The 23,863-nt window shown below is 48.6% G+C and overlaps 2 protein-coding genes across 4 annotated transcripts; one reads left to right on the forward strand and one right to left on the reverse strand.

Moving 5' to 3' along the window:
* Positions 1–1,210: 1,210 nt before the first annotated feature.
* LOC135817248 (phosphatidylinositol-glycan biosynthesis class X protein-like) lies at positions 1,211–23,803 on the reverse strand. 3 transcript variants are annotated; one of them, XR_010553523.1, is made up of 10 exons: positions 23,652–23,803; positions 19,888–19,965; positions 19,272–19,398; positions 18,753–18,933; positions 18,227–18,259; positions 10,602–10,708; positions 9,564–9,694; positions 3,400–3,521; positions 1,595–2,717; positions 1,211–1,430 (listed from the first exon to the last, which is right to left on the reverse strand). XR_010553523.1 is itself a non-coding variant. In XM_065330376.1 (9 exons), exons 2-9 carry the CDS (start codon positions 19,925–19,927, stop codon positions 2,547–2,549), a joined length of 912 nt encoding a protein of 303 aa, XP_065186448.1. In that variant the 5' UTR covers positions 19,928–19,965; positions 23,652–23,803; the 3' UTR covers positions 1,211–2,546. The 3 variants fall into 3 exon arrangements, 1 of the variants encoding a protein (XP_065186448.1); XR_010553522.1 differs by having other exon boundaries at positions 1,211–1,446; positions 1,579–2,717; XM_065330376.1 differs by having other exon boundaries at positions 1,211–2,717.
* Positions 11,518–16,883, forward strand: LOC135816466 (wolframin-like). The gene is made up of 4 exons (XM_065329665.1): positions 11,518–11,895; positions 12,830–13,135; positions 13,530–13,652; positions 14,803–16,883. The coding sequence occupies exons 1-4, from the start codon at positions 11,518–11,520 to the stop codon at positions 16,597–16,599; spliced, it is 2,604 nt and encodes an 867-aa protein (XP_065185737.1). The 3' UTR covers positions 16,600–16,883.
* Positions 23,804–23,863: the final 60 nt, after the last annotated feature.

A 23,863-nucleotide genomic window follows, 5' to 3' on the forward strand; every position in this document is an offset into this window, starting at 1 on the left:
TGCGGTCTGTCTGACTGTGACGCAAACCATCTAATCTTGCATCTGCGGCCCGGAGTGTATCATGTACATTATTGTAATAATAACTATTTCCTACCATGCAGACATACAGTGAATTTCCATGTATGGCCTTTTCTGACCTATTAGCCTTAGGCCAGGCAATAACATACACCCCGAGCAACTCGGAGCACCTCCAGCACACACACACACACACACACACACACACACACACACACACACACACACACACACACACACACACACACACACACACACACACACACACACACACACACACACACACACACACACACACACACACACACACACACACACACACACACACACACACACACACACACACACACACACACACACACACACACACACACACACACACACACACACACACACACACACACACACACACACACACACACACACACACACACACACACACACACACACACACACACACACACACACACACACACACACACACACACACACACACACACACACACACACACACACACACACACACACACACACACACACACACACACACACACACACACACACACACACACACACACACACACACACACACACACACACACACACACACACACACACACACACACACACACACACACACACACACACACACACACACACACACACACACACACACACACACACACACACACACACACACACACACACACACACACACACACACACACACACACACACACACACACACACACACACACACACACACACACACACACACACACACACACACACACACACACACACACACACACACACACACACACACACACACACACACACACACACACACACACACACACACACACACACACACACACACACACACACACACACACACACACACACACACACACACACACACACACACACACACACACATACATACACACACACAGTCAGTGAGCAAGATGGGAGGTTGCTGCCGGATACATGTGATGCGGAGGGCACTCACACTGCATCGTCATTTTGTCACCAGACAAAAATCCCAAATTATATAATTACTGTATCATGTACCGGGGTATTTTCTTTTGGGGGGTTGTTAGATAAAAGAAACAACAAGAAACAAACCAAACTCCCCTGCAGTGCACACTGACTTCTCCGGGAATGTTTAAAAAAAGGACACAACTACTTGATATAGGATTCCCTGACTCACGAGGGTGGACCCGCATTGTTCTTGCAGACAAGCGAGCTAAAACCGACATGCTCGTACATTGTGGGCACAGCCACTAGCATGAATGTCATCCTTGCAGACCTGCTGCAAATGGCAAAAGCATGGGAGGGCTCCAACAGAGACTGGAAGGAAGGATAGTGGGCAGCAGAGGGCAAGACAATGTCATCGTATATTGGCTAATGCACTGGCTGACCAATGAACTGGCTGACCAATGCACTGGCTCAGTGACCAATGCACTGGCTGACCAATGCACTGGCTGACCAATGCACTGGCTGACCAATGCACTGGCTGACCAATGCACTGGCTGACCAATGCACTGGCTGACCAATGACCTGGCTGACCAATGACCTGGCTGACCAATGAACTGGCTGACCAATGAACTGGCTGACCAATGAACTGGCTGACCAATGAACTGGCTGACCAATGTTTTGTTGTGCAGTTCAAACATATAATTCTGCAGAGAACAACTCACAAAATGAATGCATCATAGTAGTAAGTAGGTTGGCCATGTTTAGAAGCAAGATTAAACTGCTGCCGAATTTTGGGCAGAAGTACATTGTATTCTGACAGAAGAGGATTACGCAGACGTCGAACCACATTCGGCAGTCTGGGCAGCCCTTCTCTGCCCTCTGAACTGACTCAGTGTGCATACTGCACATACATATAAATTCCTTGAAAACGATGATGTCACCAGCATGTCATAGTGATGTCATGATGATGCTATACAAGCACCGTATTGTGCACATACCCAATACTACCGGTATGTAGGTGTGCGCTGTGCAGGTGGGCTAGTTGTATTGTGAAGACCTGCAGTGTGGGGCAGCAGTTGAAGTGCTTACCAAACCCACCCAGCAGTGGAGATGGAATCCAGTTGCTGCCGATTAGAAACGGAATGATGCAGTAGATCTACTAACCCTCTCTGCTCAATGTCGCAATACAGCTGAGTTTGCAGTGGCAAGCTCAGGCAACTAGCAGGTGTAACTGATGTCCACTGGTTATCTGAGCAGCAGTGCAGCTCTACCACGACTTCTCTTTCCGCTTGTAGTCTACCATTGAGTTCATCACTGGTACCATCAAAGAGCTCGTAGCAGAAGCTAACATGGTAAAATGGGTCTGAGCACGTGTCTGCCCGTAGTCAGCACAGTCCCTAGCATACAATGTATGGCAGGGACTGTTTCGGTGCAGAATGCAGACAAGTTGTGTCATCTCTACTAGCATAGGAAAACCCTACAGTGGAGGTGACTCGTCAACGGGATCATTGATGGAGCTTGCACCAATATCTACCTGCATTGCAGGTGCCCTAGTCATGGTGTTCGTGAGCTCCTGCACGCGTAGTCTGAGCCGCTGTCACGTAGATCCTCCACACGAGCAGCACACAGACCACGCCGGTGACGAGGACGGTAGCAGCAGCAACCATGCTCTCGTGCTGAGCAATCCCAACGGGCACTTGTAGCGTGATCGAGGCCGCAGCCTGTAGACAGCAACGCAAACACAAAATGCAGCCTCTACCACATGATACAAACAACTTCTTTTTAAAGAAATTGTCCAAAAGCTGAGAACCGTGTCAGCAATAAGAAGCTCGCAAGTCGGAGTCGCAACGCACCTAAGATTTGATAGTTCAAAGTGTTGTTATCCCACTGGATGCATTTCAAGGCAGCAAATCGGTGCACATGTGCCGACGATACCTGGTGGAAGACCAGCAGCTGTTGGGACCTTCGTTGAACTTGAAGAGGTGCTTGGTGGCATGCGGAACGCAGAACCATATCCAGTCCATAAATAGCCTTGCATGCCGGTAGTACCCACAGACTGTGGAGTCGATACTCGCACACGTCAACAGCTGCTTTCCATGCCGATATGAAAACGCATCGTGGTGCACAGACGATTCGGGTCAGAATGTACGTTGATGCACGGTCCAGGGCCTGAGATGACCCCCCAGCGCCGGCGGTGAAATTCAAAGCAGCTAAATTACGCTCATTTCAACACATTCTCCATCATTGTACTAATGAAGAAGCATGCTTTAGGTGCTGAAATGACCGGCTGCATAAGGCAGGTGGTCTCTTATCACAAGTGGTGTCTTATCACAGGTGGTCCCTTATAGCAGGTAGCCACTAAACACAGGTTAACAGTGCTGAGAAGTACATGATTGTACGTACATGTTGGTTGTCAGGGGACATCAAGGACACTGGGCACAGCAGACCATTACTTCCATCCAAGCTGGACCACACATCAGCGCTATCAACACGACTGCAGCCGCTGGACAACGGCAGAACAATGTCTGTGAACAAGGAAGCACACGTGGGAACACAAGTAAACTCTCCTGGAACAGCTATACACATACAGTAGAAGTCCTCCTATACGGGCAGGTTGCGAATAGGCACTGCCCGTAATTAAGGACATACATAATTATGTGTTGCATGCAAGTAAACAATCAATAGTTCTTGGGACCGTTTTTCATTGACAAGACGATTTGTGTGGCTCTAAATGGGTCAGAAAGGTGCCTGGTAGACGTACGTGCCCGGATTAGGGACGTCCGGATAAGGGAAGTTATTATTATTATTATTATTTCACAATCACGATGACATAGTGCCAATAAGCATGTGATGCGGGCGATTTTAACCAGCCATGGTGGGGACAACTGAGAAAAAGAAGGAGAAGAAAAAGAGAAAAGAAAACAAAACAAAAGGAGTACTATAGGAACCTGGAGAGAGCAGTATGAAGATTAGGCTAGCAATGGAAAACAACGAATTCAATTCAATTCAACTTAGGCGCGGGCAGAATGGAACAAAATGCAGCGAAGGTGTCACGAGACTTTACCTCCTGCGGAAGCCGAGACCAATGAGAATAGGACTTGAACAGAGGGGATTTTAAAAGGATCGATGACCTGGCAAGTGGGAAATGGAGAGAACATCTAGTACGCGAGCTATTATTGAACCAGCTTAAATGCGCAAGTGCATGAGGAGGAGCAAGTTGAAGCTTAATACGGTGAATGAATTTGCATGCCGAGTGGGGAAAGCGTTCTGAGAGAGGGGAAGAGGAAGCCAAAATGTATAGCGTCTGAGAGGAGGTCAGAGGGGGCATGCGAAATATTAATCGAAGTAATTTACGGTGGGTGACTTCTAACCGATGCATAAGAGCGGAGGATAGACCGGAGGACCAAACGAGAGAGCAGTAATCAAACAAAGGAAGAACATAAGAGTGATAAATTTGTATTCGACAACCATGGTGTAGATGGGAGATGTGAGGAGAAATGCAGCCTATCGCGGAGCAAACTCGCTTTTCAATATAGGTTACGTGCGAATCCCAGGACAAGTGTTCATCAAGAAATATACCAAGGTGTTTGTGATTTTTAACAATGTTGATAGCAATGGGATCATCAGGGAAAGTAAAAAGCCGAGTCGTAAGGAGGGTGAGGTCACTGGAGGGTCGTGGGGGGATACAAAGGATTGCCGTTTTCGACACATTGGGGCGGAGTTTCCACTTCGACATCCAGCGCACAACTTGATTAATGTGATACTGTAGCGAGTCGCAGGCTTGCAATAAGCCTGGCTCGGTTATATGGAGCGCTGTATCGTCCGCGTAGAGTGAGGTATGATCCAAACCTGCCAAATCATTAACGTATACGATGAACAATAGAGGCCCCAAGATAGAGCCCTGGGGCACTCCAGAGTGGACTGTTTGAGGGGCGGACAGGGCATGTCCAATTCGGACACTCTGTCGACGTTCAGTGAGATAGCTGGTGAGCCACTGCAGACACGTCCCGGCTACGCCAAACGTTTATACTGTATAAGGATTGCAGAGTTCTTCTTGGTTTGTATCTGTTACGCCCATGTACCATAACCACACACTCCTGTCTGCCAATGACGACACTGAGAACTTTTCAAAATATGCAGACCGCATTATACCGTAGCTCAGTGTAGATTGTTGCCTTGAAGCAGCAGTGGTGTATGGCAATGCCAGGTGCGTGACTTATGCATGATCTCAGAGAAGGTACTGCTAGAACAATCCAGTCTTCTTTTAAATTTTAAACTACACACAAGCGGAAAAACCGTCAGAGATCAAATTCCATTACACAGTGTTTCACCGTTCAAGCAACGGATCATCAGATGGATGATCAAACAAAGTATGATACACTGGTTATATACTCAGAAGGTGTGAACTCCGTCACTATGGAGTGTGAAGATTATCATTATGTCGGGTCCCGGATGTGACAAGTCCATTTTTCATGATGCATTGTACAGAGTGCCTAGGTGCTAGATGAGGGTGATGATATTGCGGGGTGTGACCAGCCCATTCTTCATGATGCATTGCACAGAGTGCCTAGGGAAAGGTGATAGCACAGAGTGGTGCCATGCCAGGTAACAGATATAGAGGCGCTACCAAGGCCATAGAATAATCACTGTCCTTATGTGATGGGCACAAAATTTGATAGGACATACTTGCTTTCGTGCCTGCATTTTGACACAATCTCATTTCGCTTGTTTAGCCTAGTGCGGGCGTCGGTTTCGAGGATGTGATACTTCTCGGTAGTGCAGAGGCCGCATCTCTTGGACGTGTTATCGCACTAGGCTAAACAAGCGAAATGAGATTGTGTCAAAATGCAGGCACGAAAGCAAGTATGTCCTATCAAATTTTGGGCCCATCACATAAGGACAGTGATTATTCTATGGCCTTGGTAGCGCCTCTATATCTGTTACCTGGCATGGCACCACTCTGCGCTATCACCTTTCCCTAGGCACTCTGTGCAATGCATCATGAAGAATGGGCTGGTCACACCCCGCAATATCATCACCCTCATCTAGCACCTAGGCACTCTGTACAATGCATCATGAAAAATGGACTTGTCACATCCGGGACCCGACATAATGATAATCTTCACACTCCATAGTGACGGAGTTCACACCTTCTGAGTATATAACCAGTGTATCATACTTTGTTTGATCATCCATCTGATGATCCGTTGCTTGAACGGTGAAACACTGTGTAATGGAATTTGATCTCTGACGGTTTTTCCGCTTGTGTGTGATGAAGCTCTGCCTCGCTTGCATTGAGCACTCTCCGCAGTTTGAGACCATTCCCTTGTGTAAATTTTTAACTACAATATTAAAAATTCGACGAGGAGACAATAATTTTTAATAATATGGCAATAAGTAGGACGAGCTGAAGCGACATGTGGACTACTTTATTAACAATGTAAGCGATGGAGACGATGCAAGAAACAACCTAAAGGGTAAGGAAAAATACATGTAAGAAGAAAAAGGGCAATGGAAAAAAAAAGATGATTCGAACAAGCTTACATTGTTAATAAAGTAGTCCACATGTCGCTTCAGCTCGTCCTACTTATTGCCATATTACAATATTAAAGCAAAACTAGTATTGCAAACACTAACACTTCAGTTTACATTGGATTGAGCAGGCTAAAGAAGAGGTTGGTGTGACTTCGGCGATACTCGGCAAAACTCTCTCAGCAGGCTACACTAAAAAAAGGCCGTTCAATGTGATGGAGTCGTGAGCGTGTTGCAAATCAACGTTCTACCGTGGCAAGCTGTCACAGCTTTCCAGACACCATGCATGGCCAAGACGTGTGTACTGCATCCGCACAATCATCCAGAGTGAGCGCCTAAAGTCTAATATGTTGCATGAACTGCACTGGGAACTGCAAAGCAAGTATACTGGTCCATGGAGTGGAGATGATTTGGCTGCGTTCTACAGAAAAGTTGGCTGGGAGAGCATTTCTTCTTGGCTGTTTGTATCGTCCTCCTTCAGCCGATGCTCAATTTCGGAGCCGTGTTCAGGAGCTTGTCCACTACATCCAGGGCGAGGATATTATCTTGCTAGGCGACCTGAACATTGATTCATTCCAGACCAATAGGCCAATGGCTTAAACACGTCGCTACTTCTTCCCCTTAACCTCCTGAACAAGGTTTGCTCTGCGACACGGACCACCCCCTCATCTGCTTCGTCAATTGACTATATCCTCACAAATCTGGCTTCAGCCAGAGACGGAGCAGTGTCTCCCTGCGAGGTCTCCGATCATGATCTGGTTTGTGCAGCATTGGACGTAAAGACCAATATACAACTACTTGCTTACGATGCTACCTTGAAGACCAGCGACTATAGGAATATCAACTTCCCAGAATTGATAGGTCTGCTTGAGCATGCAAACTTGTCTTCGTTCTCGTCTACCAACGCCGATCTAATGCTTGACGAATGGTTGGGGAAATTCAACACCGTTCTAGATGCGGTCGCGCCGTACAAACAACCTGGAAGACCCACAAGACCGCGCAAGAAGAACTGTCCGTTCATGACCCCAGAGCTCTTGACACTCATCCGCCAGAGGAAATCAGCTTTTCGTCGATATCGCGCCAGTGGCTGCACTGACACTACATTACAGCGATGTTTTACCTCTCTAAGAACTGCGTGCAACAATCTCTACCGTCGACTTAGAATGGACTCGGAAGGAAGTCGACTTAGAAATTCCCATTTCCAGAATGTGTGCCTAAAATATAAACAGAGCCCAAAGCTGGTGTGGTCCACTATCAACCACATAACCAATCGATGTCGTTCCCACATCCCTCCTGCGGTTGCAGCTGATAAGTTGAACACCTTCCACAAGATAGTGACTGATCCAAACCCCAGATACGACATCCCAGATGGACCCGCGCCTCAATCTGCATTTGGTATGTTTAAGCAAGTCACTGTAACAGACGTCAGGGCAAGACTTGCCTCGGAGGCTCCCTCGACAGCAGCAAAGTACCAGGACCCGATTGTCTTCTTCCCAGTATCCTAAAGGCCACATCCAATGTTATTGCTCCTTCTATGATATCAGCCATTTTCAATACAGTACTTCTCTTCAATCTTCGACTTTCCCTCATCTTTTTAAAATCGCTAATATCACCCCCCCCCCCCCCCCCCCCTCTTAAATTCGGACAGGGTGATCACACCTCTTCGTCCAATTATCGCCCAGTGTCGCTTACGAGCATTCTCAGCAAAATGCTCAAACGTTTTGCCCTTGATCAACTGCTTCGGGACTTCGACCTGTATACTTGTCTACACGATCATCAATTTGGCTTCCGGCCCCAGCGATCAACAGTGCAGGTCATGACCTTGGTTGTAAATGACTGGACGTTGGCTAGGGACGTGGATCATACAACCCTTGGAGCATTTATTGACTTAAGCAAGGCCTTTGATCGAGTTGTGCACCCTGAAATGGTTCGCTAAGCTACACAGGGAACTAACGTCACTGGGCATGAGCGTTAATGTTGGCAAAACCGTGGTTATGATGATCTTGCCGAAGAATGCTCCTGACGTACGAAGACCAGTTCTTGTTGAGCTGGGTGGCACTACCTTGAGGGAAGTGAGTGTAATTCGCTGCCTTGGTATCCTTATCGATAACAAGCTCTCATTTGTTCCACACGTAGATCACCTCACCAGCAAGGCGTCATGCAAGATAGGCGCGCTGCGACGCACCTTCCACCAAATGGCAGCATTTGCTCGTCGCCAGTACCGGCTTAGTGTGATTCAGCCAGACGTTGAGTATTGTTTCCCTGTTTACGCCTCTCACCTATCAGCACAGTCCAGGGAGAGATTGTTTACCTTGTTCCATAGAGCTGTATGAATTACCTGTGGGGCTTCATACCATGCTGCTGTTCCACCCCTTCTTGCTGCTCTTCAAATAGAACACCTTGAATGTCATACATTTATCAATTTCTTACGTTTACGTTTATTTGTCATATTGTTAAGCCTGCATCATGCTTACGTAGTCTTTTCCCTTTGCCCACCTCTATGCGGTCAACTCGTGGAACTACAACTAACAATTTGCCAATTTGCTTGTTTAAATCCATGGCAGGGTACAATTCTTTTTCCACCAGAGCATCCCTTATGTGGAATGCCCTCCCTGATGACTTGAAGCGAATTGAAGACATTAGATCATTTTGTACAGAACTTTTTCACGCTCTTAATGATGACAAATTGGCTATAATAATATCCCTATATCCCCTCCTTTTTGAAAATGTATTTTACCAATAAAATAAGGCTTGGAACTTTTTAAACATGAATATCGACGCACTTGCCCCTTCTGTTCATGTCTTGCCCCGCTCTAGTAATGCTTCATGAATCCGCCCAGTCCACATTCCTTCTCCGTTTTTCTTTCCTTCCAGTTGCATCCTCCTTTCTGCTCTGTTTTACTTTCTCTTTTCGTTCGTCCCTTTTGATATTTGTACTTTGTACTGTTGAGGCAACGAACTGAAATAATAAAAACCAAACCAAACCAACTGGGCAATGAAGGCCCTAACATACAACGGTGCTACACAGTACGTACTCTGTGCAGACACAAACAAGTGAAGCTCCGGCACTGCAATCGTTGCATTGGCATACTGGTGGTGAGAACTAGGCGCCTGGTAGCGTAAGTGAATCGGCAGGGTGATGTTCACAGTCGCTGATGCCTCCGAGCTGGCATAAGAACACGCAAACATAGTAACATAGTAACATACACATGATGCACACACACACACACACACCGACGAGGTGCGGACTTGCAACTAGTGCCACCCTGACCATGGTGAATGCATAGTACAGTACACATGTAGAGTAAAACCTGTGACTAGCAACCACCCCTTGGGGCCAGAGAAAGCGGTCTTTGGTGGCAGGTGGTCTTTAGTTAGAGGTTTGCACCGCACATAATATGAATGTGAGACTGTCCGTGCCTGGCGAAGTGGTCTGTAGTACCAGGCTGGTCTGTAGTACCAGGCTGGTCTGTAGTACCAGGCTGGTCTGTAGTACCAGGCTGGTCTGTAGTTACGTAGTACCAGGCTGGTCTGTAGTACCAGGCTGGTCTGTAGTACCAGGCTGGTCTGTAGTACCAGGCTGGTCTGTAGTACCAGGCTGGTCTGTAGTACCAGGCTGGTCTGTAGTACCAGGCTGGTCTGTAGTACCAGGCTGGTCTGTAGTACCAGGCTGGTCTGTAGTACCAGGCTGGTCTGTAGTACCAGGCTGGTCTGTAGTACCAGGCTGGTCTGTAGTACCAGGCTGGTCTGTAGTACCAGGCTGGTCTGTAGTACCAGGCTGGTCTGTAGTACCAGGCTGGTCTGTAGTACCAGGCTGGTCTGTAGTACCAGGCTGGTCTGTAGTACCAGGCTGGTCTGTAGTACCAGGCTGGTCTGTAGTACCAGGCTGGTCTGTAGTACCAGGCTGGTCTGTAGTACCAGGCTGGTCTGTAGTTACGTAGTACCAGGCTGGTCTGTAGTACCAGGCTGGTCTGTAGTACCAGGTTGGTCTGTAGTACCAGGCTGGTCTGTAGTACCAGGCTGGTCTGTAGTACCAGGCTGGTCTGTAGTACCAGGTTTTACTGTGTACTAACGTGTCAAGTTGTGATGCTGACTGCGCGATTGGCAAGAACACGGCCACTTGGTGCTCGGTGGAGTCATGTGCTGGCTTTTCCACGTCGATAGCAGTTCTCGTCCTGGCCTGCAAAGATCAGATAGAACGAATGCACAGCACAGCATTACACAGCAATACGGGGTCAATAATGCATGGGAAGTTGTCAGGGGAACCTCCAGTTTTGAACTCCCGGCAAAGAAAAGTATGGACAAATAGAGACTTTCTCTGGAACAATAGTGACGCAATGATCAGTATACCATGGACGGCGGCATGGTATACACGTGTGTTCGTTACGGTCCAATACAGAAGAATGCCGAATATCTGAACCGTCGGATCGAATACCGGTATTCGAAATTAGGGACGAAGCAACTGCAGACCTGCGAACACTGGGCTGTTAGGATTTCATTGAGCAGCATGGATAGCATTATGTAACAATTATTATTCAATATTCTAATTGTTCTAGATGTGCACGTGCGAATCAGCTTGGAAAAACAGGTGCACGAGATCGAGACTGTGTCTGCCGACTGGCATGCATGCATGTGGAGTGTCGCCTGATCAGCACTGGCCACTGCTGTCAGGGTCATTCTGCACACCACCGACTGCATCGACAGCTGCATACTAGATCAGATCTGACTGTGACAGCTCTACTCTGTGAAATTTTTATTTCGTCTTCACGACGTTCGTGTGCATATTATGGGGTGCCAAGGCGCTAGGCGCTAGGCACCGGCACGTCGTTGCGGAAACAAAATTTGAAAATTTCTTCAATTCATCTCGCCGATCAAGAAATGAAAATATTAGCGAGAGGAAGAACTTTGCTTTGAACCTGCGTGTGCACGGCAGTTCAAGTTGTCGACTTCTTGTCACTGCACCGAGACAAGGCGAAAAAGACGGAGAGGATGAGTGAGCCTCTGTTGACAGTGAAAGACGAGTCGCCGTCGAGCGATGGCACGCAGCTGTACAGACGAGCCAGCAGGCTGCTGGAAGCTGAGCAGGGAGATGAACTGGCAGCACAAGGAGCAGCGGAGGCGAGTCCCATAGCAGAGAATCAACATCAGTCGGAAGCGCAAACATCCTCCTCCGGCTCCTCCAGCGCTGAGCCGCCTCCGTCGTCGTCGTCGTCCGTGCCGGCATCGTCGCAAAACGGCACAGAGACGACCGAGAAAGCCATCAATCTACTAGTCCGGGCTGTTCGTGCGGGCAGCACGCAAGCCAGGGAACTGCTGGAGGATGCGCTGACAAAAGGTCGTGGAATCGGACACAAAAATATCGTCGAGGTACGAATACTAGTAGTTTCGAAACTCTGAGCACACAACTGTGCCCTTGGAAAATTACAGTGATTTCAGACCCCCCCCCCCCCCCCCAACACACACACACACGCGTAGATCTACGCACACGCACAAAATTACAACTAATTTCTCCACAGAAAGCCTTTGAGCAGGGAGTGGTGCTTTCAGCAGGCTTGCAGGTTTGCCGAGTGAAACGGGTGCTATACGCGTGCTCCGGATGGCAGCTGCGAGTCAGTCAAATTCGGCAGCCTGAAGTGTGTGTTCCACGTAGGAGCAACGACTTCATCTACTAAAACCACAGAAGCCGCTACCGTCTTTTTATAAGTTCAGAAAGCCATACAGAGAAAGAAAGTTCGAGGGCGGAAATTAATCTTACTGTCACCGGGACCACAGCACCGTATTTCCCCGAATAACTTATAAGAGTCAAACCTTGCGAATAATGACCCTCGTTCGGCCAGGAGAAAAATGATATTCGCGAGTTGTCGTCATCCGCGAGGTTAAAAGTATGGGATCACGTGGTTACTAGTACTTGGTCTGAAGATAGTGTTGTTATTCGTGAGCTGTTGTTAGATCCGAGGTTGTTATTCGCGAGGTTGACTGTATTGAAACAAGATGGCTCAGGCCTGAAAATGGAGATGGGGCCTATGATCGAGAAAATACGGTACTCTGGAATCTGGATCCTACGGCATTGCGTACTGTCTCCATGGCAAAGTATTCTGCATGACTAGTGATGATATGAACAGCTACAGCCTTGGTAGACTTGAGAGCATGCTCGAAAGAAAGCATTGTACATAAGTGTGTGTGTGTGTGTGTGTGTGTGTGTATGTGTGTGTGTGTGTGTGTGTGTGTGTGTATGTGTAACATGTGTGTATGTTCATGTTGGTAACCGTGGTGACGGCACATGTACGTCTGACACTAACAGGTGCTCTCCACCATCCGAAATCAGACTACAGAGCCGGTGGTCATGGCAGCACGCGAGGTCTTCACCTCGCTGGCCACTCCGGGTTTGAAGAGTGCAGCGGAACGATCCGACATAAACTACGCCAATATGTCGGCCGACCAGCTGGAGCGTGTGCTCCAGGAAAAGTTTGCAAAGACCAGCGCGGACAAACAAGCGGCTGGCGCGGATGATGATGATGTAGCCGGGGCAGCAACAGCTGAAGATCAAAGGGAGGCGATTCGGTCGATTATCGAGAAGACAGTGGAGCTCGGAGATGACAACAAGAAAGTGAGCTAAACGTGGTGTGGTGGATGCCGTGGCTTGTGTCTGTAATGCTGAATCTGTGATGTGTGTGTGTGATGGGTGTGTGTGTGTGGGTGGGTGTGTGGGGGGGGGGGGGGCTTGTATGGCTGGGGTTTGCTGGGTGTATTGCCAGAACAAGAATTAATTAAGAAGCCCAGTGTGCCACTGAGTTCAGTGGTAGATATAGGCCGTCCCACGTTAACACGGTCATACATCACACATATATCTTTGTTACATGCAGATGGCACATATGCACTTTGTAGTGCGGGAACACACACCACCGTTTCTACACGAGATGTGTGTTTGGTGATGATGGCACATCTCATCCTGTTCATAGCCTGTTTATTTTTTGTTTTTTTTCATTCTTTGTGTGGCACAGATGGTATCCGAGGATGAGTTCCTGGCTGTGGCAGTTTCCTATGCGAATGGTGAACTGCCAGGAGGAAACCTGCAGGCACTGCGCGAGTCAAGTGAATTTAACAAATTAGGATGGGTGGAGCGGGTAAGAGACGGCTGTTTAAACATACACAATATGCTTGCCAGTTGGGTATTAGGATCTTGCAGGACCGGCAGAAGCAGTTTTTGATTGGTCCGGCCATACCATGGTTTTCATACAGTTTGTGTATGATATGGCGGGGTCACATGACCTCCTCAGCGGTGAATATGCATGTCGGTGGACAGACAGTTGGTCCAACCGTGGTCTAACCAACCGGACCGGTTCCGCTGTCCCCGTCTTGCAGAGAACGTGCGGACAGTACTATAACAATCCACTACAGCAGTTAGCTAGGCGTCTGCATCTGTGTGTGTGGAATGTCCACACATGTGGATACGATTGCTCAGTGTATGTTGGATAAAAACATGGGCAAGCGCTTGCGAGTGATGCCGGATGGCGCTTACGAGTGATGGCGGATGATGGCGCTTACTTGCTTACCTACTTACTCTGCTACTGGTTCCCTCTGTGTGAACTCGTCAAAAGAGAAATGATGCGAGGCCAGATTGCCAGGAAAAATAAATTCCCAACGCCAAACTTCAAACCGGGCTCTACTGAAACAAGGTCTCACCAGCTAATACGCCTTTTCCGCTTCTCTCTAGTGGCACCTAATCCTATTGCTATCACTGTACACCTTCTGGCTAGCTTTATCTCATTTTCAGTTGCTGAAGCAATAATTAAAATGCAGCCAACAAGCTCTATAGTGTTTGTGAGTTTCTTGTTACAGCGTTGCCCTGTGCCCGAATCTGTCTGTAATTTCACGGAGAAATGAAGTTGTGTCAGTTTCTTGTTACAGCGTTGCCCTGTGTCCGAATCTGTCTGTAATTTTACGGAGAAATTAAGTTGTGTCGGCGGTGGGAAAACGCTAGGACTGATCAAGCAGAGTTGCAAAAACTCTATGTCATGAACACGTCCACGCATCGGTGGTCAATGTGCATTTGGTGCATTATACGTCCCAGTGCAAAAAAACTGTATGTTAGGCGCTCACTTGCCGTAAGCACCACTTACTTGCCCACAGCACCCAAACCTTACTCTGCAGTGTTCATTGGACTGCTTGACTTCTGTCACACGGACAAGCTTCTGGAAAGACCTGAATTTGTGGGGTATTAATGAAATTGATTTCTCCTTACCTGTCAAATTCTACCTGTGTTGCCCACTGTAGGCGCAGCTGGACCCACTCAAGACTGCCAAGAATGTGGCAAAGCATGCGCTGCACTTCGCCGAGGACAAAGGCGAGCGCTGGCTGATCAAGGCCATCCCGTACCACCAGCTGGCCTACATCCTCTTCCTCTACATCATGACGTACGTGGTGGTGCCGAAAGTCATGTGGCACTTCGTACCGCTGTTCCTCTTCTACGCATCGCTGGCGTTCATGATAATCGCCACGTTCCAGCAGATCTGGTTCCAGCGCATCTTTCAATTCTACCACGTCTACTCGTACGTCTTCAGCGGATTCAACAGCGCGCTGGACGTGAACAAATACGAACTGATGTTCACTCGCAAGAATGGCCTGCATTCCCTCGTCCTATTCTTCAGTGCCTACGTGGTCATCGTGGCTATACGGCCTCTCGCAACCGAAATGGGATTGCTGAATGAGCTGGTCACACTGATGGCGTTCTTCTTCTCGGCGGTGAGTTTTCTCTCGTGTGCTGGCAGCCACTTTGGGGAGATATATCGCTCCATGAAGCTGCGTCTTGCTGCCGTGGCTCTTGGCTGGTTCTGCTCTAGTGGTCTGCTGGAGGGCACGCCGTTGAGTAGCTTCCTGGGCGCGTGGTTCAGTATTCCTCTAGCCTACACTGGCGTCAGCGTGACTGTTGGCCCACAGACTGCACTGTTGGCTGCGAGTACGGGACTGCTGGTCCGTACCGGTCTGCGTCGTGGCCTGATCTCCTGGCCGCTGGTCGTACTGCCGCATCTGGTCTTCCTGGCGTGGTTCGACCTGGCGTTGCTCATCCTGCCCACGTGTTCCCTGGCCGGTTTCCTGAAAGTCGGCCTTGCTGTCCTGGCCCTGCCCTTCTCACCCGTACTCATCACCCTCACGCCAATCTATCTGGCATCACGCGGTGGCCTGGTAGCCATCGGTCTTATCCTCACTGCCATGCTGATCGTGGCCGGTAGCCTGGTAGTGCTTGCCAGGATGCTGGACCTGTCCAAATCGCTGTCCTGGTTTTCAAAACTGCAGGTCGGCTCGCAGCTGCTGCTGCTGGCGGGATTTATACTGGGCGTTACAATGTCAATTGCCCTGGTGCACAGCAGCTTCAGCTCGGTGATAAACCCCATGGCCAGCTCCACAGTACTGCCGATCGGCTGGAAGGACTATGCGGACAGGTGCAACAAGGCCAATAGCAGTGTGGCAACTCGCCAACTGGCGTGTCTCCACTTCAATGGTCAGCTGATCCAGTGGCGTGGTACGGTGCAGGACCTGCGTATAACAGAAATCAATAACAACATACGCTCCACGCTCACCAGTATCCCATGGGGACTTGGCTACTATTTCTACTGGCTCGGCTTTCCGGATAGCTCGCGGTGTCCGCACGAAGAAGAGGACGGCCTCGACTGTAAAATTCACCACGTGGCCATGTCGCACTTGGATCTGGTCAACGTGTACAAGTTCTCTTTGACCGTGCAAATGCCAGAGCCAGACGACTCGCTCACGATCAGTGTCGGTCACCATCTCTTGCCCAATGTACCGTATATAACCGAGGGGACGCTGCTGGAGTTCAAAGCGGTCATTCACAATGCCGGAAGTGACAAGGGACCCACGCTGACGGCAAAGAAAGTATCCGTTCTCGATGAGGACGGCCGTGAGGTCCACGTATCGCAGATTCCGCAGGAGCAGAGGTCGGTCGCGGATGAAATGGAGCGGGCAGGACAAGAAGTGATGGCAGCTCTGGCGGGCGCAGTGAGTCAAGTCGACAAGCTTGATTTAAGTGAGAGGAGCCGAACCAGTGAACCATAGCAAGTAACAGTATGAGTTGTGCCATGGCGTCGACAGTAATATTTGTCTGGCTGAACTGCTGTATAGCTGTGCAATTTTATGACAAATAAATTATAAAAATCATTGCTTTACAGGTGCAAAAAAATTCATCAAATCAAAAATCCTGCTCGAAACGATGCAATCGGACAGAGTTATTTCTGAAACTGCTTGCAGTCCTATGTTACAATCGACCTCAAGAACTGCTAGTACACGTGGAGCGTGTCCTTGGTTTTTTGGCCTTTAATGATAGCTTGCATAGACCTCGGTCCTACCGGTAGGACCTACCGGTAGGACCATCATACACAGACATGCTGCATGGCCTCTGTTCTAACATTGACCTAAAACTTGACCCTAAACTGTTGCTCAGGGGCTAATGAAGAAGTCCACACATTTTAGACGTGATCGCACAAGGCATACTACGAAATTCCATGGTAACAGCCCATGGTAACCATGGAAACGGTGTATGGAATTATGCATTCCACTGCCTTGGCAGACTAATAAAAACATTAGTACCTCACCACGATTGATGTGCCATGGTCAATATTCACTTTGGACAGAGTTGCTAGCGCTCCGACAGGAGTATGTGCGGCCATTTTGACAATTGATAAAATTGCGCGTATGCAATGCACTGGACATAGCCTTGCATTTTGCGCCATTACTTTGCCTGACAAAGACCTCATCTCAACAATTGTTTCAAGAAATTTCTCAACCGAAAGCACTTTTGCAGCGCGATTTCTTGGGTCCTACCGGTAGGACCCGTGGTCCTACCGGTAGGACGGCATGCAAGCTATCATTAATTATCTGAAGACCCTACACTGATTCCTTGATTCCTCAATGGTTATTCAAAAAATAATAATATCACTTTGAAAAAAAATGTGCATGTTCTTGAGTTCACCCATCAGCAGGCGAGCCATGCTGCCATGCTAAGCACTGTGCACGCACTGTGGCGAAACAACCATGTCGTCACAGTGCAGTGTACATAGTTCAATGTCAGGAAGGAATTTCACAGATGAGAAGAAAGAGGCAACTACTAGTATGTGCACATTGTAGTAACTTGGACGTGCCTACCCGACCGCTGAGCACTGTAAGTATGAACGCTGAGTAATAGCAAGAGTGGATACTGTAAAAGAGTACATGTATGTAACTGTGGTTATGGGTCAGTGCGCGGTGTGCTGCCTTCATTACCTAACTTGCCTCCATCACGCTCTGAAAGCATGCACTCAAACCCCAACTTCTCGTACGAGCCCATCCGTTTTTGCTCGATTCGTTCCAGTACCTACGTGATCTCTAAATTCTGGCGCGTGAACTCCAGTTCCGTACGAAAGTTCATTTCAAACTGGAGGGAAAGTGCGGTGTTTGATTTTCCGCAGTGCGCGGACTGCAGCTGAATGATGTCATGAAGGCAGCGCACCGCGCATCTGGCCTATAGAAAAGAGATCACAGTTGCATACTCTTGTTTATGGACTCTTGGTAATACCTGTACATTGTACTTCTGCTCAAAATCAACTGATGGTAGCCCAGCCCAGCAAACACACTTTGGCGGTTGGGCTGGCTATTTCCTTGGTATGTGCCATAACGTTGCAACTCAAAAACTTCAAATTGTACTTACGGTGAAGCCATGCCAGTGTGCCAGGCCTGCCAGCTGAGCAGAGAGAAAGCATGCACATGTCAAAACACATAGGTGCAATTAAAAGCATGTGACTTGTGAGTGGAGACCCACGCTAAAGCCAAGCGTGACCAGACCAGAACCACTTCAAGCCGTTACCAGCATCCGGATTTAGTAATTAAGATACAAGTGCAAATAAAGTGACTCCCGTTTCGGCCATTGTCTGAAGAGTGACGAGATAACAATTATGATGAAGTCATATAGGAGAACCGGGCTCAGCAACCACCTACCTGTCTGGCTCATTGTGGTCTTTGAAACCAGGGTAACCCTTGCACATTCCACACATTCGGAGCCAGCGAATAGTGGTCTTACAAAGCTGGCGATTGCTGAACCAGGTTTTCTCCTGACCCGGCTTTTCATGTAATAGTGACCTGTTTCAGCCCTAGTAACAAATCACCCGTGCACAAAGTCCCAAGAGGGATCGAGCGGCGTTCAGTCCCACTAAGCTTAGTCTGGAGAATGCACTAACCTCGTCCATATCCATGTACATGGTGCTTGGAATCGTGAAGAGCAGTCTGACAAAGACGCCGCTGTCCGAGCTACCTGTCCTGCCTGCCTCCGCATGACCCGGTGACGGTGGTGGAGACTTGGTGTGCAGCAGAGCCAATGATGACTGACCTACGTCCAGGTCCGCCGTTATAGCCAGTTTCCTGCATGGAAAGCATCCAAACATGTCAACGAGGAGAACCGGGTACAACTGTCAAATTCTAGTATAATATGAGCCAGCTCACAAGAACACTGGTGCACAGTAAGTACTTTAAAAAGTGTGCTCTTGAGAAAACCACGCCTTTGAAAAATCTGGCCATTTCACACATGGTATCCTGGAAAGAAAGAGTCACAAAGGAAAGGATGGTCCGCCCATTGGGGGTTGTACAGTGCTAAAACATGCACCGTTGGCAAAAAAATCCGAATGTCCCCCCCCCCCCCCGGGCGTACCACTCCACACTGCCCCATGCCACCACTGCTCACCAGTGCAGCTGCTGCTTACCTGTGCAGACCTGCACCTGTTGCTTTCCAGCTCCATTGCGACACACGCACCATGACGTCACTGCTGCTGCTAGCTACGCCATCACCACCGTTGACACAGACAATGTCAAGCAAGAGCATGACGAACACTGAGCAAAACAACAAGATCAGAGCGACCAAATCAAAACACAAAGGCAATAACCAGTAAACAATTGTTAGGTCCCTGAGAAAGGTTGCCAGGGCAACTGATCTGCACTCCATTATTTAGTTCTCATAAATCCTCTTGGTCAACATTCACAGCAAGGGCGAGGTAGGTTGGGGACGACATTGGTATTGAGGGGCAAAGACAGGGTTTTGCATAGAGTGGAATACCCTTGATATTGCAGCACAGGCTACACAAGAAGTCAGTGAATGTCAGCTGCATGCTTTCAGGTGCTGTGCAAGGCTCCATCCACGTGTGTTAGATCCACCATTTCATGCCAGGAATGCTAGGATTAGTTTCAAAATAGTTCCAGGGGGTTGTTCCCCCCCCCCCCCCCCCCCCACACACACACACATACCTCTTGGGGGGGGGGGCTGCTGCTATGTGCCTGCAATACAACGCACGAGAGGCAAATCTGTGTGGTAGATACACTCACCGCACTCTCGAAGGGACAACCACATGTTGGCCGTGTGCATGTGTATGTGTGTGTGTTCAGCAGCAGTAGCACGGCTCTCTGCATTAACACAACATACAGAATACATATCAAATGCCATCATCACACCTAGTCTGATGACTTGTCGGGTCAAAGAGCGACCAGCTTCCACAGCTGCCACCCATACCATACTGCCAGTAAAGGACAATGACCCATTCTAACATGATAACAGGCTACATTTAATTTTTTTAGAAAACATTCCACGGTTTCAGCTCAGTGCTCAATCTCACACAAGAAAGATGTACGTTTTTACAAATTTCCCAGTGAATAGGAAAACTGGAGTGAACTCTACATAGCTTCCGACCTTGACCATCATCATAAAGTGATGCCAGTTGGAACAATTTCCACCAATCCTTGATGGAGTCGGCACTGCAGCCCATGTGGACGTTTCCTACATAGAATATCGCTTTGTCCACCTTTTCGACACCGGCCAGGACTACAGGGTTTGTCTCGAACGTGGGCATAGGCTTGACGTACCGAGATGTGACCCGACGTCGTACAACATCTACCCAAGAGCTCTGTCCATCTGATTTGTTGCAGGAACGTCGAACTGCTGTCCGTAGTGACGTGACCGTTGCCAGCAGGTCTAGGTGCTGTACGTGTTTGCGGTGCAGTGGTGATGGATGTGTCAGTTTCATACAGGGAGGGCTCTACGGTAACTTCGTTAGCACTTGTGCGACGGTTGTGGGACTCATTGGCAGTTTGAGAAAGTGCGCCTGTTGTGAAGTTCCTCAGCTCTAGTACTTCCAATTTTAGGCTGGAAACCTCATCCGGAAGTGAAGAAACAATGGCATTATCATGCTTCGCTTGCTCAAGTTGCTCTCTTAGCTCTATCACTACACATATAAGCTCGTTTAGAGACTTCAGACTACTACTAGTACTGACCTCATGGGGCTTGATCGGGGTTACACCCACACCAGCTTGTCTTAGGGAAACCACAAGATCAACTCGGCTCTTTGACTCGGCTCCGTCAATAGGATGTTGCTTGGCAAGATGCCGCAGCTCTTCGAAAGTCAGCAAGGCGAGGTCGATGTCCATATTCAATGCCATATAACTAGTGTGTCCAGATCAAGTTCTCTGCCACAGGCACCTAAAGTAAGCGGAGCTTAAAAACTTGCATCCGCACCTTACCCTATCAAGTCTCGGACGATATGAGTTTACTTCCAAGGAGTTCCGAGATTCATTTGTCAGCTACTACTCAAGATCAAAGTTGAAGACACCACTGCAGCTGTACTTATAGAGCGTGTGTGGGCAGGCGTGTGTTTACCGCCATATTGCCAGGTGTGTCTTTACCACCATATTTATCAACTACTCAAGATCAGTTCTGTAAGATCAAAGGAGTCTTGGGGGAGTTACCATTGACACGTATTGATACACAATCATCAAGTTATCAAGATCTACTACAAAAGATGAAAAAAGAAATCGAGCAGGCAGCGGAGCACACCCTCAAGATATCTCAGAAGGTGAGGGAAAAGCTGCCGGAGTTGACTACTATCGATGATACATTAAAAACTATGGAAGCTGCGGTATATATACCGTAAAGTCTTGTATAAAAGCCGCACTTGAATTGAAGCCGCCCTCGAATAGAAGCCGCAATTTTGGGCCCATCAAATCACACATAAGCCTGGTTTTAGTGTTGACATATATAGAAATACCTGTCTTGTATAGAAGCCTGCAAAATTTCACCTAGAAAGTCATAGAAGTCGCGGCTTTTATACAAGACTTTACGGTATAGCTTTTACAGTACTTGTAGTTGTAGGGTAGGTGTAGGATTAGGCGTAGTGCAAAAATGTGGTGAGAGCAGCAGTATTAAATAGCCAGGTCTCGGTTTGAATATTTGTTGCGATATTGAAACTTTTATCTCCAAAATTGAGCGCTCTGACATGGACAGGCCAACTGTCCACTTCCCATGCCCGAAAAGCGTGAAGCACATAGATATTGCTGAGAGGCTTCAGTCCTATGGTCACTCGCTTGGTGATGTCCTGCGGTCGATCTGCATGGACGGCCCGGATTTTGTGCCGTGACCCTGCGAGACTTCGCCACACGAGACTAGTTGGATGCCTCCACCCTGGAACTGGACGGTAAGCAGATCGCCGGGCTGCCAGGGGACGGGACTATCTCTGCTGTCCGTGTACATATATATGGATGTGAACCCCCCCTGCACTTTGGCCACATTGAATCAGCGCTTTGCGTATAGGGTGAATTACTCGGCGAAATCGAATGTGAAAGCATTCCCAGTGAGAATTTCAAAATTCTCACTGGGGCGCGCAGAGTGGTCCATGGTCCTCAAGAGTGGAGTACACGTGCCCTGTAAAGTACGCATTGGCCGAAAGGAGTGTCGTACGCACTACCACCGTGACCCGGTGCAGCAGACGTGTTACCGCTGCGGGGCTACCCAGCACAAGGCACGTGACTGCCCAGGTCGCCCACACTCGATGAGTACGCACTCTCAGCAAGCATCGTACTCTACTGCCGTACAAGGCCAAACTGATTGCCCGCCAACCCCAGCCGCCCAGGATCAAGACCATAGACCTCCTCAAACAGGTGCAGTTGATGCCGGCACCCTGGTGGACGTGGTGTCAAATGGCCCTCCAGCCCCAGAACAACAACAGAACCAGACGCAGCAGCCGCCACGTACAAAGAAGGCATCTACGGCATCTATGATACCAGTCCCCGCAAAAGCAGCTCTACTGAAGGCTCAGCCATCAGCTACCGCCCCAGAGACTCCTGCTTTCCCCGCTCGTTCATGTGGCAAAGCAGCTCACACCTCCCCGGACGACAAGGGCTTCACTTTGGCTAGTGGAAAGCATGCATTCACGCCCAAGGCTCTGTATCCCCGTCAGCGCGACCCTTCACCAGATCCACAGGTCACCCGGGCTAATGAAGCATCAGCCCGCGAGAGGGAGAGGCTTTTCGAACGTGTTGCAGCTACCCTCAGAGGAAGCCGCTAGTGCAATCAAGGTAATGACGGTCTTAAGTCTGCTGTCACTCCGTCAGCGTTAAGGATTCCCTCGCGCTACTATGCAGTCCCCCGGACCACAGCCACGTTTCCAGGGTGAGATTTGCGTCGGCTGCTTGAATAAGCCCATTGCGCATTGCCAAATATGGAAGGTATGAGTAATGCATGTGAGTACGCTGGGATCAGCAATGCACTGTTCAACACCCCAGACGACCATGGTCAGGTGGCTGTGTGGGGTGCTGACTGTACAAATTATGTCATTGCGCAATGGGCTTATATCTGCAGTCTTAGACACAAGGTTGCAGAGCTGGAAGACCTTATTAAATTGCATACATGGGATATATTTTGCCCCGTGTGTGCGAGAGTGACGGCAGCGAGACGTGGCCGAACAGCACCATATCGGATAACGAGGTCAACATTCCTGGTTACCATGTCGTCCGCTGTGACCGCCGTGACCGGCAGGGGGGAGGAGTGTGCATTTACACGCAGATCATCCCCTACACCATGTAACTGAGGAAAAGCAAAATTTCTGTTGATCCCCTCCACACACGATCTCTCTACGCTGAAACATTTTAAATTCCCATTCTCATTCCCATCCTTGTTAACATAAAAATATGTTATGTTTATTCTCCCTATGGCCGTAGCCATCATCACATTCGCTCTCACGTTATTGGGTTCTTGCCCGTTTGAAGTTGTGAACTCAAATAAATACAAACAAACAAGCATGACACACAGAGTGAGCTCTCACCTCTTGTTTGTACCAGTCGCGATCACTAATTCAGCAGGCAGTAGCTTGTAGAACAGTGTAGATAAACTACTCGAGACCACGTTCATTCATTCTCTCATCACAGCCTCAAGTTCAAGTGTCAGAAGAACTGAACTGTTTTCAGCCTGCATGCTGGGCAGGATTTTCTGTTTTGAAACTCAAGTGGAATGTGCGTCGAGCGTCCGCTCGTTCGG

This window comes from Sycon ciliatum, chromosome 5, assembly GCF_964019385.1.
Source record: "Sycon ciliatum chromosome 5, ocSycCili1.1, whole genome shotgun sequence".
In the NCBI taxonomy this organism is placed as follows: domain Eukaryota; kingdom Metazoa; phylum Porifera; class Calcarea; order Leucosolenida; family Sycettidae; genus Sycon; species Sycon ciliatum.